Here is a 16,339-nt window from a genome sequence, read left to right as displayed (position 1 = left end):
TATTTACAACATTATTTATAAAAAAAAAATTAAAGCTAAAATATTTATTGCTGAATGGCACATAAAAAATGGCGCTGATCTTTTATTCTACCAGATTTAAATCCTTCCTTACTCACCACATGCTTAAATGTCGATAATGCTAAATGGAAAATTTAAGTGAAGTACGTTCAGAACTTCCATTCATATTACCACGTCTATATCCCTTGCGGAGTAGACAGAATCAACAGAGACCGAAAGGCCACGTTCAGCTGTATGGCTTTATAATGGAATTGAGTTTCAAATAGTGAAAGTTTGCTAGCCCATTGCTTACACGAAGAATCCAAAGTTTTTTAGCCTGTCCATTAGTGGCCTTTTACGACATCCGTGGGAAAGAAATGGAAGAGTCCCAAAATATGTATTATAAATACATATTTGTTAACAAACATATTAATAAATACTTATTTTTTCCTATAAATTATTATATACAGATTAATATAAAATTATTTTACATAACTATTTGAATGTTTATTTACAAAAATATATTCACTAGATGTCTTTCATTGTGGCTAGATTTACAATAGGAATATAACTTATTTCTATATTTAAATTATTATTATTTAAATTAAATATTAAAAAACCTTAGAATTATAATAAACTGACTAGATTTTTTTACACTTTGGTACAATTATGAAACAACAAGAAAATTATATTTTACCGCACAACAATATAAATAGAATGTCTATTAGATTTTAAACGCTACTAAAATGCTACTTTCAGGATTTAACATCATTCACGACCGCTAAGTTGTTATTCTAAAAACAAAATCTGGGGGCACGGCGGTGCCCCCGCCAAGTCGAGCAAAAAAATATTTAATTTCTTTTTTTAATCAAGGTCAGTTAATTCACTCATTGCGTCGATATATTGAAAAATCGCAGAGAAAATATAGTATAATAACATCATAAAGACTAACTTTAGAGTTTAAATATACATATTTTTCATTATCAAACGCATACTATGCAATTAATAATTTTCGCATTCAAGTCAGGACGAGTGACAGATAATAAGACAATTATTACGTTAAATGCCATGCATTACAGTCGATTTTCTGAAAATCTGAACTGATCACAATCACACTCTTAAATTTCAAGGACGGTAAATAAGTCATAAAAGCATAATTTACACATTTTTGGAGGTCCTTGTCCTATGTTTTTGTCTCAATCTTCACATTTAAGAAAATAATAACATAAATTTAATAAAGTCATTTATTTTGTCTTTTTATAATAATACAGGCCGGTAATATTAGTGTTATTATTTTCTCGAATTCAATTAACTTAACACACATTTTTCCAATTAAACTATTGAATTTTCGATTTCTGTTACACATTTATGTTTTCAACTTTAACTATGTTATTTCCGAGAAAACTTTAACGTTACAGAAAACTTCTCTTTGTTGTCAAAAACATTCATTATTTGCATTAAAACTGCAGAACAACACTAAAATATTAACCAGATTTCTGCACAAACTCATTAAAAGTACGGCAGTGATAGTGAAATAAAGCAGACATTGTCTTTCTAGTGGTAACAATAGGGAAATGTCACGCTTTTCCATTATAACTAACAAAACTTGTTAAGGTGAGACCAGACGAACACACTAATGTTTATACATATTTTCAGTGCGAAGAAATTATACTCAATCCTACTAAAAAAATTCTGTCTGATTATAAAAAAGACTAAATATTAAAACGATTAAAATTTTATTTAGATTTCTCTAAATATTACCATAAAAATAAATTGATGAAAATTCATATTTTTTTTATTAATAGGCTAACTTTGTTTTTGTTCTAACACATTGAGAAGTAAGATTTTATATAAATAATTCAATATACCGAAATTAAAAAAAAATATTCTATATAATAATTAAACGAATAAATAACCAATAATTGTGTTATCAAATAAATAATATTTTTTAAACAGACACATAATGTTTTCGCTCGGAAAACCGGCGAAGACACAATCAAAGCTATTCCAAAATCAACCATATTGAGACAGACAGCTGATGTACTGTCCCCGCCTTAACAAACAAACATTCACCTCAACTAGCGACCTATATGTTTACTATGTCATTCGAATTCTGAAAGCTAACGTGAAGGAAGTAATCTGATATGCATTTTCGGAACTATGGTCGTTCAGGTCGGGGCTATTTGTGTTCGAGACTTAATATTGAGAACATAATTATGCTTTTAATTGTATTTTAGAGGAACGTTTCATCCGTATGTACCTACTGTACAGTATATTTTTTTTTTTTACATTAGGTTCACCTTTGTTATTTGCAACAAAAAAAATTAATTTATCATAGAGCATGATGAGAAAATAACTTTTTCTGATTGGGTTGGATCTTGGATGTTTATCTATATAAGTATTTATTATAAAACATAGTATTGTTGGGTTAGCATTTAGTAACACAAGTCTCAAACTTACTTCGAGGCTAACTCAATCTGTGTAATTTGTCCCGTGTATATTTATTTATAATCAACTGATATAAAAAAGTTGGTTCCCACGTGTAATTGCCATGTAAGAATTATACAGAATTTTAAATAAGCACTTAAAACCTTAAATTACTTAACATTCAACGTGCAGTTGAAACTGTAGTTATAACCCTAAAAAGTGCTGAAGCGGTGAAACTGAACTTTAAAATTATTGTTTTAATAATTATTTTCATATCATTTTGTTATCAAAATTGAGGTTCTTATTGAAAAAAGGTAAAACTTTTTTTTGTCGCTAATATCGAGGTGGTATTAATATTTTTGCTTTCCTTTATCATAATAGGTTCTAACGCCAACTTCCGACCTGAACGATCTTTAAGAATACTTATTTCAAACACAGTAACAATATTTAAATCTATGAATCACAGTAAAGACTAGCATTATATAATACAAACCTATCTAGAATTTGGAAAGGAAAACATTACAAAATGTCACTGTCTTCCAAATTTTCCTTATTTTTAGTAAGAATTCATTGGTTTACAGTTATCGAAAGGAACTGACAAATTGTAGTGATTTAGAATAAATAATATCATGGTGATTTTGCTTCCGAATAAAAACATCAGAATTCATCATATGATGTGATGTGATGAATTCTGACAATTCTAAATTTGATGAGCGGAATGTTCTCATTTTAGTTTTTATAGACAATCACTTTCAAATTTTACTGATCACAAACTCTGTGTTTCACTCAAAAACAAAACACACCATGAAATTACACACTTATAATTTACACTACTTGGAATTTAAGTACAGTCTTTGAAATTACATACAGAGATATTAAACAGTCACCTCTTCTGTAAACCGACTTTTATCATCTAAGTTTATAATAATAGCGTGAGTTCTCGCATGACCTGACCTGACTCCTCTGACAGTTTCTGTACTACCTGAACTAGATTTAGTTTCAGTGGCCTTCTCACTTTTACTACTAAACCCGTTTTGACCTGCTACTTCTGGGGGTCTTATATCACTACAATTAGCTTCACCAGAAATTTTGAAAACACCGTTTTGTTTCTCATCAGTGTCTTCGTTGACTTCTGCTTTACGTTTAGGGGAATCAGTAGCTACTGTAACGTCCGTTTGGCTTTGTTCTGTGTTGCTGACTTCAACACTTTTTGTTGGGCTAAATGTTTTGTGCCTGTATGCTGGCGGGGCTTCGAATGGTAGGTCTCTGCCGCTACTGCTTGACTCTTCAGCTGGTGTCACTGTGCACATGAGGCGATCAGCGACTGCGCTGAATACTGTGTTGAGTTTGAGAGGCGCGGAGTCTGCGGTAGCTGGTTTGCGCTCGTGAATAGCAGCCGCATCTTGCATGGCAGTGATGCGACGGGCTACAATTGTGTACTTACCGCATCTTTCTCGTAGTTTTTCTAGTTGATTGCAAATCTTTCTGAACTCCTCCTGTTGGCAGAGGAAACATGACATCAATATGTAAAACAATGACACGAGTCTTTGTTTGTTTATGATTATTTTTTATCACGTGCGCAGATTGACCTGCACTAGCACCTAAATCATTAATGAAAATCAGCGTATTGCTCTATAGCAATAAGTTCGTTGAGTCGTGACCTTTTTGTATTGTTGCAACTCACACCCTGATTAATTTGTATTTAATATGAAATTTTAAATTGTGTGTAGAAAATCAAATAAATGAATTATCTATCTATCTAAAGCTCTTTGGTTACTGGCTGGAACTGGTTGGAAGATAACATACAGGCGAAAGTACTGACCGTAGATCGTGATATTATGTTCTTTGTGGGAAGTGTAAAGGGGACGTATATGTCTGGAATTTTTCACTGCATTGAGATAATTTACCTCTAATTCTCTTTCGCTCATGTTATCACAGAACCTTGCGCTTCTGTTCGTGGTCATGGTGTAGGTAGACTCTGCTGGCCTGGATCTGAACTTCCCAGTCTTCTCCCGGTCGTCCTTACCATGGCCTTTGTACACCATGTACGCCTGGTTGATAAAGATATCAATTGAATGGTTAAAATGGCTAAAATCTATATGCCGTGTGGTTCCCGGCACTAAATGTAAGACCACTCCATTTCTTTCTAAGGATGTCGTAAAAGGCGACTCAGGGATAGGCTTATAAACATGGGATTCTATTTGTAAGTGATGGGCTAGCATTTATTGAATTTAAATTATACCATTTAGCCATACAGCTGAACGTGGCTTTTCAGTCTTTTCAAGACTGTTTGTTATGCCTACCCGGCAAGGGAGATAGACGTGATTGTATGTATATATCAAAATTATTTATAATATGTGAAACTTTTCTATTACTGAGTGACTGACTGACTTACTGAGAAAGCCATCAACGGTTATTTAATTATAGGTTTGATTTTCAAGACAAGAGTGAATAGGAATTATTTGAGCTTACGTGCACCTCATTTTGCTTACCATCAGGCAGATTGAGGTCAAACACATACAAATTATTATATATACAAATAAAGGTTAAGCCTTTAAGTTTTCCAATAAAATGAAGGGCGAAATTTAGTTTACTATTAAAACTTGGGTATTCCGTTCTAGCTCGTTTTTGGTGCAAAGAATGGCCATAGCTATCCAGTGCAGGTATTGCAGCAAGTGTTCTGGACACCTTTGCATCGGAAACTCTTTAGGGTGGGTTGTTATTTTTATTGTGCCGTGTGATTGCCGGCACCAATACAAAAAAGAATAGGACCACTCCATCTCTTTCCCATGGATGATGTAAAAGGCGACTAAGGGATAGGCTTACAAACTTGGGATTCTTTTTTAGGCGATGGGCTAGCTACTGTCACTATTTGAATCTCAATTCTATCATTAAGCCAAATAGCTCAGCGTAGCCGATCAGTCTTTTCAAGACTGTTGGCTCTGTCTACCCCGCAAGGGATCTAGACGTGACCATATTTATGTATGTATGTATGTGTTATTTATACCTTCATTTCTTGACTTTTAAATATATCGATTGTTGTTATTTAAACCTCCACCTGGTTACATTCATACGGAAACATGTTTGTGTTCCATTCCTGATAGACATTCCGGGATGTTAGAGACAATGTCTCCAAAGTTATTGTCAAACAAACTTCCCTTTGATAACTGGAACGTGGGTAATATTGTCGTACAAATAGTAAACTAGCGAAAATAGCCTTTATAGGAATCTTAATACATCAATGAGATTATCATTATCAATACGTATAATATAATAAGACAGTAAAAAATAAATATATACGGGGCAAATTACGTGTAAGTTCGAGACTTGTGTTACGAGATACTGACTCAACGATACTATATTTTATTATAAATACTTATATAGATAATCATCCAAGACCCAGGCTAATCAGAAAAAAATATTTTCGGTATTACCGCTGCGCCACAGAGGCAGTCACAGTAAAAGGATTTTTCTTTTAAGCGACGGGCTAGCAATCTGTCACTATATGAATCTCAATAACATATATCATTAAGCCAAACACCTATCAGTCTTTTCAAGACTGTCGACTCTATCTATCCCGTGAGTGAGTATATGTATGTAGATTTCAAAAACAAGCAACAACTCTTTGTCAGACAGAACCATTCGTATTCCAAATTGTTTATTCGTTTTATTTATACCAAACTACTTTGAAGAGACGTTTAATAATTCAAAGACAATGTTTTCCAAATGTTTCCTAATGGCAGTATGTACCGAGTCGAGCAAGTCAGTTATTTTGGTCCATTTATGTACGGATCTTTGGTTTACTAATACCACTCAATATTTATCGTATAATGAGTTTTCAGTATATTTTTTTTGCATAAATCTACTAAAACTCCACTAAAAATACAATGTTTTGTTTTGTGCTTTGTGGTTCCTGGCACCAAAAGAAAAAAGAATAGAACCACTCCATCTCTTTCCCATGGATAACGTAAAAGGCGACTAAGGGATAGGCTTATTAACTCGAGATTCTTCTTTTAGGCGACGGGCTAGCAACCTGTAACTTTATATGAATTTCAATTCTATCAGTAAACCAAACAGCTGAACGTGGCCTATTAGTATTTTTAAGACCGTTAGCTCTGTCTACACCGTAGGGGATATAGACGTGACTATATATATGTGTGTACATGAGATTTTCATCACAGCACTTACACCCCCTCCCGCTACTTTACAAGATGGCCGGCCATTTCCTTGTTACATTTGCGCATCTCATATTAGGCACATTCCATTAGACGTACTTCCAACGATGCGTCTTTGTATACATAGATGTAAAATAGAATAGATATCGCGTTAATTATGAGCAGACTATGGCAATATTAGAATGTTCTTTTTTACATACTGGATACAAAAATGCTTAATAACAATGGACACTCAAATAAAATGTGATTCATACAGATTTTTGCGCAAATCTGTGGTTCAAATTGTGATAAATCACCAATGACTCTATTCTGAGTTACGTACACTAGTTTAATTGCTATCCAATGCTCTTGCGGTGAGGGGAAACATCGTGAGGAAACCTGAACATTCAGGCAACTATACGTGTCACCATAATGTGAAGTATGTTCCCCTGCTAGTCTCTTAGTCGCCTTTTATGACATCCATGGTTAATATGATATAACGCATCCTCAATGCTTTTTATCTGCACTGTCTTTTTGATTTGGAATATTTCTATTTAAATTTGGTTGACTGCAAGAATTTGGATAAGTCCGCCATTATCCAGTTTTGTAATTCCAGGAACCGAATATGAACAATAAAGACTTTACAAACAAACTTTGCAGTGAATCCCATTGGTATACCATAAAAAGTAAACGCCGTAACCACACAACTATACAAAATGTTGTTGTTATCCATACATATAATAAAACAGTAAACATATTTTGTCTGTACATTTAGTATTTTTGACTGAAATGGATAGAGAGACACTTAGAATGAATAATAGAAAGCAAACATTTTTTTTTAATTTGTTTTCTGTCTGTCTGTCTGTATGTATGATCACGCTTATCCTCGAAAGTACTGAAGCGATTTAGATAAAACTTTCACCAATTGCTTTGTTTTAAGTAAAAAAAACATTTAAAGTTTGTTTTATCATAATCGGTTTACTAAAAAAAAATTATCGTCATTTGAATGAACTTTAGGCATGAGTTTGCCTGCAAATAAGTCTACGCAGAAAAAATTCGAAATTTACGCGGGCGAAGTCGCGGGCAACAGCTAGTTAGATAATAAGACTAAAAGTAACGAATATTAAAGTTTAAAATGGCACTGAAAAATTAACAGTATCATAGATGTTACTCAGCTGACTCCGCGATAAAATACACCAAAGTTATAGCCGTACTAAAAATAAGCGCCTTATTACCCACTAAAAGAGAACTTTTAAATTACAGACATCAAGGGAAATTCATTTTTAACCCTTAACTACCTAGCATATATTTTTGTCACACGACCACCTAGCATACATCTGAGGGACCCCAGAATAAAAAAAAATATTTTTTTTGTTATGTATTAAGCAAAGGTATAAACTTGAATAAAAATTATGTTTGGTGCATTATTATTCTCTTCATTAAAAAAATAGGAACATGAAAATCAACAATATTTTTTTATTAACTTCAATAATTGGCATTATCTCTTATTTAAGTACGGTTAATTTTCTAACAGTTTTTGAAAATTACATCCACAAAAAATATTTAAAGTAATAGGCAATTATTCTTATATTTTTTATATAATGCAATTAACAAGACATTAAAAAAAAATAAGAACTCTCAGAAAAATAATTAATTAAACAAAATTGCAGATGCCAAATTTAGAGCTTTTTGTGACAATTAGAACAAATTTTATTTGAGCATTCAAGGCAAATGGAAGCTTTGCATTCGAAACACATGTATTGTGTTTTGCGTTTCTTTTTGAATTCACAAGTAGAACAATTTTAACGAACTGTAATCTCTCTTCAGCAGTGCTGATGTATGGAACAGCTGTTGGAGGGATCACGCTGATCTGGAGTATGCGTTGTGTGCTAACACGTATACCTATCTGTTGCAATTTCACGTGCCATATGCGGTCTTATTAGTAGTTCAGCAAGTTTCTTCAAAAACTTGCACTTGCTTTCAATCTTCTGTCCTAGTATCTGCACAGACAGGTCCAAAACACAGCAGTTTGAGGCAAGAAATATCAAGTAATCTATAGAATATTGCCAATGGCCACCTACGAGTGCGACGAGTAATTTGAGCACCTTTGGTCTAGTAGATCCACTCCAATTTTGATTTGGTTATAAAATAATATCATCTCCGGTTTCTTCGTCACTTCGTTGATACCTGGAGAATGGTGCATGCTTGAAACAGTGATGACTGCCTTATTTTGTTTTGGCACATATGACATTCGGAATCAGACGCACAACTTTCTTCTGGGACGTGACTAATTTCGACCGGCTCCACATCGCTGCATTCGTTATTTGGTATTTTTTCATCGTCTGATAAATTATTTTCCAACCACCGCTCAATTACAGCGCCCCTAAGCGACTATAACTAAAACTAAAAACAAATATACATAACAAAAAAAAATCACGTAACAGGGGTCTGTCAGACCTACTCTGGTATTTAACTACTCACCTGAGACAAACGCGCACACTTCTAACCTTGACGAGCCGTTATGCGGTACTCAGGGAAAAGGTACAGGAATGTAAGAGTCGATACAACACTCCAGCGCAAAAATATTTACAATAATAATATCAACAGGATCTGTGAGACGTATGGTAGGTGGTTAAGGGTTAAAACTTTACGAATAAATAAATACATACGGGACAAATTACACTGATTAAGTTAGCCTGGAAGTAAGTTCGAGACTTGTGTTACGAGATACTAACTCAACGATGTAATATTTTATAAAAAATACTTATATATGTAGATAAACATCCAAGACCCAGGCCAATCAGAAAAAGTTATTTTCTCATCATGCCCTGGCCGGGATTTGAACCCGGGACCACCGATGTCTCAGACAAGCGCACTACCGCTACGTCACATAGGCCGTCAAATGATGGAGCAATTAATTTTATTTATTTACTAATTTGTATAAAAAGACATTCAGGAATGATGAACACAAGAAACAATACTTACATAGGTTCTTCTTTTGACTAAATTGTTTTAAAACCGCGCCGTGTGGCACTTAAGAAGAGAACTATTTCATATCTTTTTCTTGGATGCCGTAAAAAGCGACTAAGGGAAAGGTTAATTCCATTCGGATTTTTCTTGTAGGCGATGGACTAGCAACCTGTAATCTCACCTCAATTCTATCATAAAGCCATACAGCCGTAGATTTTTGGCTCTGTCTACCCCGCAAGGGTTATTAGACTTGATTATTATGTATGTACTCTTACCTTACTTCCAAAAATGAAACACAGAAGCAACGTGACGGTGAGTTGGGTGTGACAGAAGAATATTATGTACAAGAGGTCAGGGTTCGCTGGCGATTGAAGGAATAACCTGGAACAAACATTGTTATTAAAAATACATAAAAATAATATAGCCTTTTCATGAAAACGGTTAAAAAGCATAGATAGGTATATAGGTAATCGTCGAGTTAGTATCTCGTAACACAAGTCTCGAAATAACGAGTACTTCGAGGCTAACTCAATCTGTTTAATTTGTCCCGTATATATTTATTTATAGCCTTTTCAAGAAAACGGTTAAGAAGCTTAGATAAACATGTAGGTAATCGTTGAGTTAGTATCTCGTAACACAAGTCTCAAACTTACGAGTATTTCGAGGCTAACTCAATCTGTTTAATTTGTCCCGTATATATTTATTTATAGCCTTTTCAAGAAAACGGTTAAGAAGCTTAGATTAACATGTAGGTAATCGTTGAGTTAGTATCTCGTAACACAAGTCTCGAACTTACGAGTACTTCGAGGCTAACTCAATCTGTTTAATTTGTCCCGTATATATTTATTTATAGCCTTATCAAGAAAACGGTTAAGAAGCTTAGATAAACATGTAGGTAATCGTCGAGTTAGTATCTCGTAACACAAGTCTCGAACTTACGAGTACTTCGAGGCTAACTCAATCTGTGTAATTTGTCCCGTATATATTTATTTATAGCCTTTTCAAGTAAACGGTTAAGAAACTTAGATAAACATGTAGGTAATCCAACGATTACCGAGACTTGTGTAACTAGATACTAACTGTTGAGTTAGTATCTAGTTACACAAGTCTCGAACTTACGAGTACTTCGAGGCTAACTCAATCTGTGTAATTTGTCCCGTATATATTTATTTATAGCCTTTTCAAGTAAACGGTTAAGAAACTTAGATAAACATGTAGGTAATCCAACGATTACCGAGACTTGTGTAACTAGATACTAACTGTTGAGTTAGTATCTCGTAACACAAGTCTCGAACTTACGAGTACTTCGAGGCTAACTCAATCTGTGTAATTTGTCCCGTATATATTTATTTATAGCCTTTTCAAGTAAACGGTTAAGAAGCTTAGATAAACATGTAGGTAATCCAACGATTACCGAGACTTGTGTAACTAGATACTAACTCAACAGTTAGTATCTAGTTACACAAGTCTCGAACTTACGAGTACTTCGAGGCTAACTCAATCTGTGTTATTTGTCCCGTATATATTTATTTATAGCCTTTTCAAGTAAACGGTTAAGAAGCTTAGATAAACATGTAGGTAATCCAACGATTACCGAGACTTGTGTAACTAGATACTAACTCAACAGTTAGTATCTAGTTACACAAGTCTCGAACTTACGAGTACTTCGAGGCTAACTCAATCTGTGTTATTTGTCCCGTATATATTTATTTAGAGCCAGGAGGTAGAAGACCAATGTATATTAAACTTTCGTGATGTCTGGTCTAGTAGCCATGAAAATCATATCGTGTGTCAGCTGAGTCCGGTCCTGAACATACGATTTCAGCAAAAAATGTCTCGCTTCATCCATATTTATTACTTTCTTCATGAAACCTCTTTGTAGTTATTTAAATTTTTAAATAACTTAAATTTAATCACTAGCTTTTCATCCGCGCGATTTTAGCGCCAACTACAAAAAGCGACAAATTCAGCGCCATTTACAAAAAGCAATAAATGTAACGCCACGTACAAAAGCGACGTATTTATCGTCACCTACAAAAGAATACAGGTTTTGCGCAAATCCTACGGAAACTATAGTTTTTTGCCGGGATTCAAGTTACCCAATGCCCTTCTTCAGACGCTTAATAATATATACACGAAATTGCAAGAAGATTGGCGCAGTAGATAACGCGTGAAGAGACAACAAACAAACATATACACTTAAGTACGTACGTACATACATGCATAAAGTCACGCCTCTTTCCCGGAGGGGTAGGCAGAGACTACATCTTTCCACTTGCCACGATCTCTGCATATTTCCTTCGCTTCATCCACATTCATAACTCTTTTCATGCAAGCTCGGCGGTTTCGGATATTCTTGGCCTGTCCCTTTGCCAGGACGTCCTTAATTTGATCAAGATACTTTCGTCTAGTACTTAAGTACATCCGCATTTATAATAGTACTTTCTAACATAGCAAAACGTGGAAAATGTTCTACCACCGTTGAGATTCTAACAAGAAGTTTGACATAATAATACCTTTACTATAAAATTCATAAACAATTTTAATATTCCCAACAGTATTCAAGATAATATAAACTTGTTTCAAAGAACATCGCTTTACAAAGACGAACACAAACTTAACTACTTGGTCTACAGTTTTACAACTAATCATAATGTTGAGTCTATCAAATAATTGTTAGTTTGTATGTTTTAAACAAATATTAATTTAGAGGGAGCTTACAATGGATATATAATGGTATGTTTAATAATCGGTATCGTGTGACAGTAAACTTAGTTTTAAGTCATTTATTTGACATCAACTGATGTTGTGAAACCAAAAGATATATATGACAATTATTAAGTGATATGAAGTGTCCCATAATAATGAATAAAAATTTTGAATTTGAATTTGACACGTACTTAAATATGAATTATAGTGGCTGCCCGCGACTTCGTCCGCGTGGAGTCAATCCCGAGGGAACTCCGGGATAGAAATTAGCCTATATGTTATTCTGGGTCTTCAGCTACCTACATACCAAATTTCATCGTAATCGGTTTAGTAGTTTTTAGCGTGAAAAAGTTACAAACATCCATAATGACATATAAACTTTCGCATTTATAATATTAGTAGGATGGTCTCTGGGAAAGAGGAGTTATTATATATTTGTATGAAAGGAAGTATGCAGAGATCGTGGCAAGTGGAAAGAGGTATTCTCTGCCTACCCCTCCGGAAAAGAGGCGTGATGTTATGTATGTATGTATTATATATTTGTATGTGAGACTGGTAGTTAATTTCTGACGGACGGATCCCTAAACTAGTTCAGGAATGTTTAGACAATCGGGAAAAGCCGTATACATATGGTAACGTCTATATCACTTACGGGGTAGACAGCGCCAACAGTCTTGAAAAGACTGAATGGCCACGTTCAGCTATTTGGCTTAATGATAGAATTGAGATTCAAATAGTGACAGTTTGCTAATCCATCGCCTAAAAAAGAATCACAAGTTTGTAAGCCTATCCCTTAGTCGCTTTTTATGACATCCGTGGCAAAGAAAAGAAAGGATTGGTTATTCTTTTTTGAATTGGTGCCGGGAACCACACGGCACTTGAGTCAGCCATTGCTAGTGATTTATTTGTTTTATAACTATGTACTGCTTTTTGTAACTTGGAGCGTCAATGGTCGAATCAGTAAAGTGTCCGGTTAAAACGCATGTTGTGCATAACGTACCGGTTCAAATCCCACCGCGGCTATGTACCGATGACTATTTTGAAGTTATGTACATTAGTTTGAATACTTATCGATGCTTTTACAATGGGCGAAAACATCGTGAGGAAACCTGCATATTCAAGCAACTACGGGAGTCGCTTCGTGTAAAACCTGACTCACCCTTTCCTTGTTGGTTTGCGTAATCAACATAAAAGTTTAATGAAAGATATTATTTTTATTGCACACTAAACAGTACAAACAAAAAAAAAAGTAAAAAATGTAATAAATTTGCGCCACATCTCCTCTCTTCTGTTGTCTTAAAGGCAGAGTGTTAAAATGCAGATCTATGCAAAATGGATTAATTAATAAGGCAGTGTGGCACACAGTAAGCCGTACCATTTCAACTTATCTCGCTGAAACGGCTATTCAGCTTTTTCACTCCATTCGCTGTAAGTTTAAACATCTCCTTTTTTTTATTTTTAATCTGTTCTAAAGAATTTCGAATTGAGAATGAATGAAGCAATTTAAAAAGAAGGATGAATAGAATGTTCTTTTTTTTTCAACGATCGTTTAAAAAGGCATAGATGTTTTGACAATGAGCTCGCATGAAGTTTGATGGACGTGAATGAAGCAAAACAAGTTTGCAGAGACTGTGGGAAGTGGAATGATGTGGTTTTTTGGCTGCTTTCGCGTTCTCGCGCGATATAAACGACATCGCGAGTGCAATACTACGAGGGCAGGTTTGTATTGGTTTTTTACTTAAAAAGATGAAATTTAAAACCACTGACAAATTAGTCACTGATATAAATAATTTAATTAACCTACTAGAATAGAATAGAACAGATTTATTTTCAAAATTGGATACAAGGTATCACTTATTGACGTCACATAACTTAAATCTAATTATAATACTACCGCTTCCAAAGTGCATGTGTAGAAGAAGCGGCGGAACAAACTACACTGCAGCATTTTCATCGGACGTCAATTTACAAGTATATATCTCTTAAAACTACATCTTGGACGAATGCGCATTGTCTACATTAAAAAACATAAATGAATGTAGAACTAAAATACTAATTAGATATTCCAAGATTGAAACAGCTAACAAAACATAACTTCGAAAATAGTCATTGGTACATAGCCAAGATAGGATTCGAACCTGTGCCTTTTATCCGGGCACCTCGACGATTCAACCACCGACACTCTCAACAACTATATTAATATGCCACGTGAAACTTTAAAAGTTAATTTACAACAGGTGTTTGACAGCACCATTAATTAACTTGAAAACTTGTTCGATATAAACTTTTGAAACTAATTAGTTCATGTATTTAGTTCTCCTTCATGTAAGTAGTAGGCTATTATCTCTGTGGCTCAGCGGTAGTACGCTTGTCTGTGACACCGGAGGTCCCGGGTTCGAATCCCGGCCAGGGCATGATGAGAAAAGAACTTTTTCTGATTGTCCTGGGTCTTGGATGTTTATCTATATAAGTATTATATTATAAAATATAGTATCGTTGAGTTAGTATCTCGTAACACAAGTTTCGAACTTACTTCGAGGCTAACTCAATCAGTGTAATTTGTCCCGTATATATTTATTTATTTATTTATTTATCTATTATATATGTGCACGCACATTATTATAAGTATACTAGCTTTAAGCCGCAGCTTTGCCCGCGTGAATTTTGCGCAATCTTTAAAAAGCGACAAATTTAACGCCATCTACAAAAATCGACGAATTTAACGCCATCTATGCCGTGTGGTTCCAGGCACCAATACAAAAAAAAAAAGAATAGGACCACTTGATACCATAGGATAGGCTTATAAACTTGGGATTCTTCTTTTAGGCGATGAAGCTAGCAACCTGTCACTATTTGAATCTCAATTCTATCATCAAGCCAAACAGCTGAACGTGGCCTATCAGTCTTTTCAAGACTGTTGGCTCTGTCTACCCCGCAAGGGATATAGACGTGACCATATGTACATATGTATGTATCTACAAAAAGCGACTACCGACTCTAATACAGTATGTAAGTAAATTAGAGTATATACCTATACTTAACAGAGGAACAAAATTTCGTTCCTTCAGCGTTCAGTTTTCTAAAACCGGAATGAGTTAATCTACTGAGGGAACGTTTCAGAGACCCCCCCACAATGAAGTTCATGCCCACAGGACCAATTTCAATTTACGTAACAGGATAAACCGGGGCATCTTGGATCGGAAGATTGGTATAATTATACAAAGTATTTTCAGGTGGGAGCTAAGAAGTTTTTGTTATAAATAAATAAACATATATTAAGGGAAATTACACAGATTGAATTGGTAAGTTTCTTTGTATTCGGATTGGAATTCATTCATATAATCACATCTATATGCCTTGCGGGGTAGACAGAGCCAACAGTCTTGTAAAGACTGATAGGTCACGTTCAGCTGTTTGGCTTTAAGATAGAATTGAGATTCAAATAGTGACTGGTTGCTAGCCAATCGCCTAAAAGAAGAATCCCAAGTTTATAAGCCTACCCCTTAGTCGCCTTTTATGACATCCATGGCAAAGAGATGGAGTGGTCCTATTCTTTTTTCTATTGGTGCCGGGAATCACACGGCACAAGATAAGCACAAGGCTAAGAAGTTTCCTTATAAATAAATAAACATATATTAAGGGAAATTACACAGATTGAATTGGTAAGTTTCTTTGTATTTGGATTGGAATTCATTCATATAATCACATCTATATGCCTTGCGGGGTAGACAGTGCGAGCCGTCTTGAAAGACTGATAGGCCACGTTCAGCTGTTAATTGTCTTAATGATTGAATTGAGATTGTAATAGTGACAAAGAGAATCTCAATTTTATAAGTATATCCCTTAGTCGCCTTTTAAGACCTCCATGGAAAAGAGATTCTATTCTTTTTTATATTATTGTCGGGATAGTGATAGGTTGCTAGCCCATCGCGTAAAGAAGAATCTCAATTTTAAAAGTATATCCCTTAGTCGCCTTTTACGACATCCACAGAAAAGAGATGTCCTATTCTTTTTATATTGATGCCGGGAACCACACGGCACGGTTTGTTATCACACGTACCCTTCGACCTAAAAAGAAGAAG

General features: G+C 34.7%; 1 protein-coding gene across 1 annotated transcript in view; it reads right to left on the bottom strand.

Annotated features, from left to right (window-relative positions):
- Nucleotides 1-3,299: 3,299 nt before the first annotated feature.
- The window catches only part of LOC106132975 (metabotropic glycine receptor), a 113,981-nt gene continuing 100,941 nt past the window's right edge, over nt 3,300-16,339 (bottom strand). Inside the window, exons 11-13 of the mRNA XM_060949019.1 lie at nt 9,824-9,929; nt 4,332-4,475; nt 3,300-3,920 (exon numbers count right to left, since the gene is read on the bottom strand). Of these exons, the coding sequence (XP_060805002.1) occupies nt 3,300-3,920; nt 4,332-4,475; nt 9,824-9,929 (871 nt within the window). The remainder of the gene's footprint in view (nt 3,921-4,331; nt 4,476-9,823; nt 9,930-16,339) is intronic.

Source organism: Amyelois transitella, chromosome 3, assembly GCF_032362555.1.
Source record: "Amyelois transitella isolate CPQ chromosome 3, ilAmyTran1.1, whole genome shotgun sequence".
NCBI classification, from domain to species: domain Eukaryota; kingdom Metazoa; phylum Arthropoda; class Insecta; order Lepidoptera; family Pyralidae; genus Amyelois; species Amyelois transitella.
The sequence above is the reverse complement of the archived record's forward strand: the minus strand, read 5'-3'. Positions and strand labels throughout refer to the sequence as shown.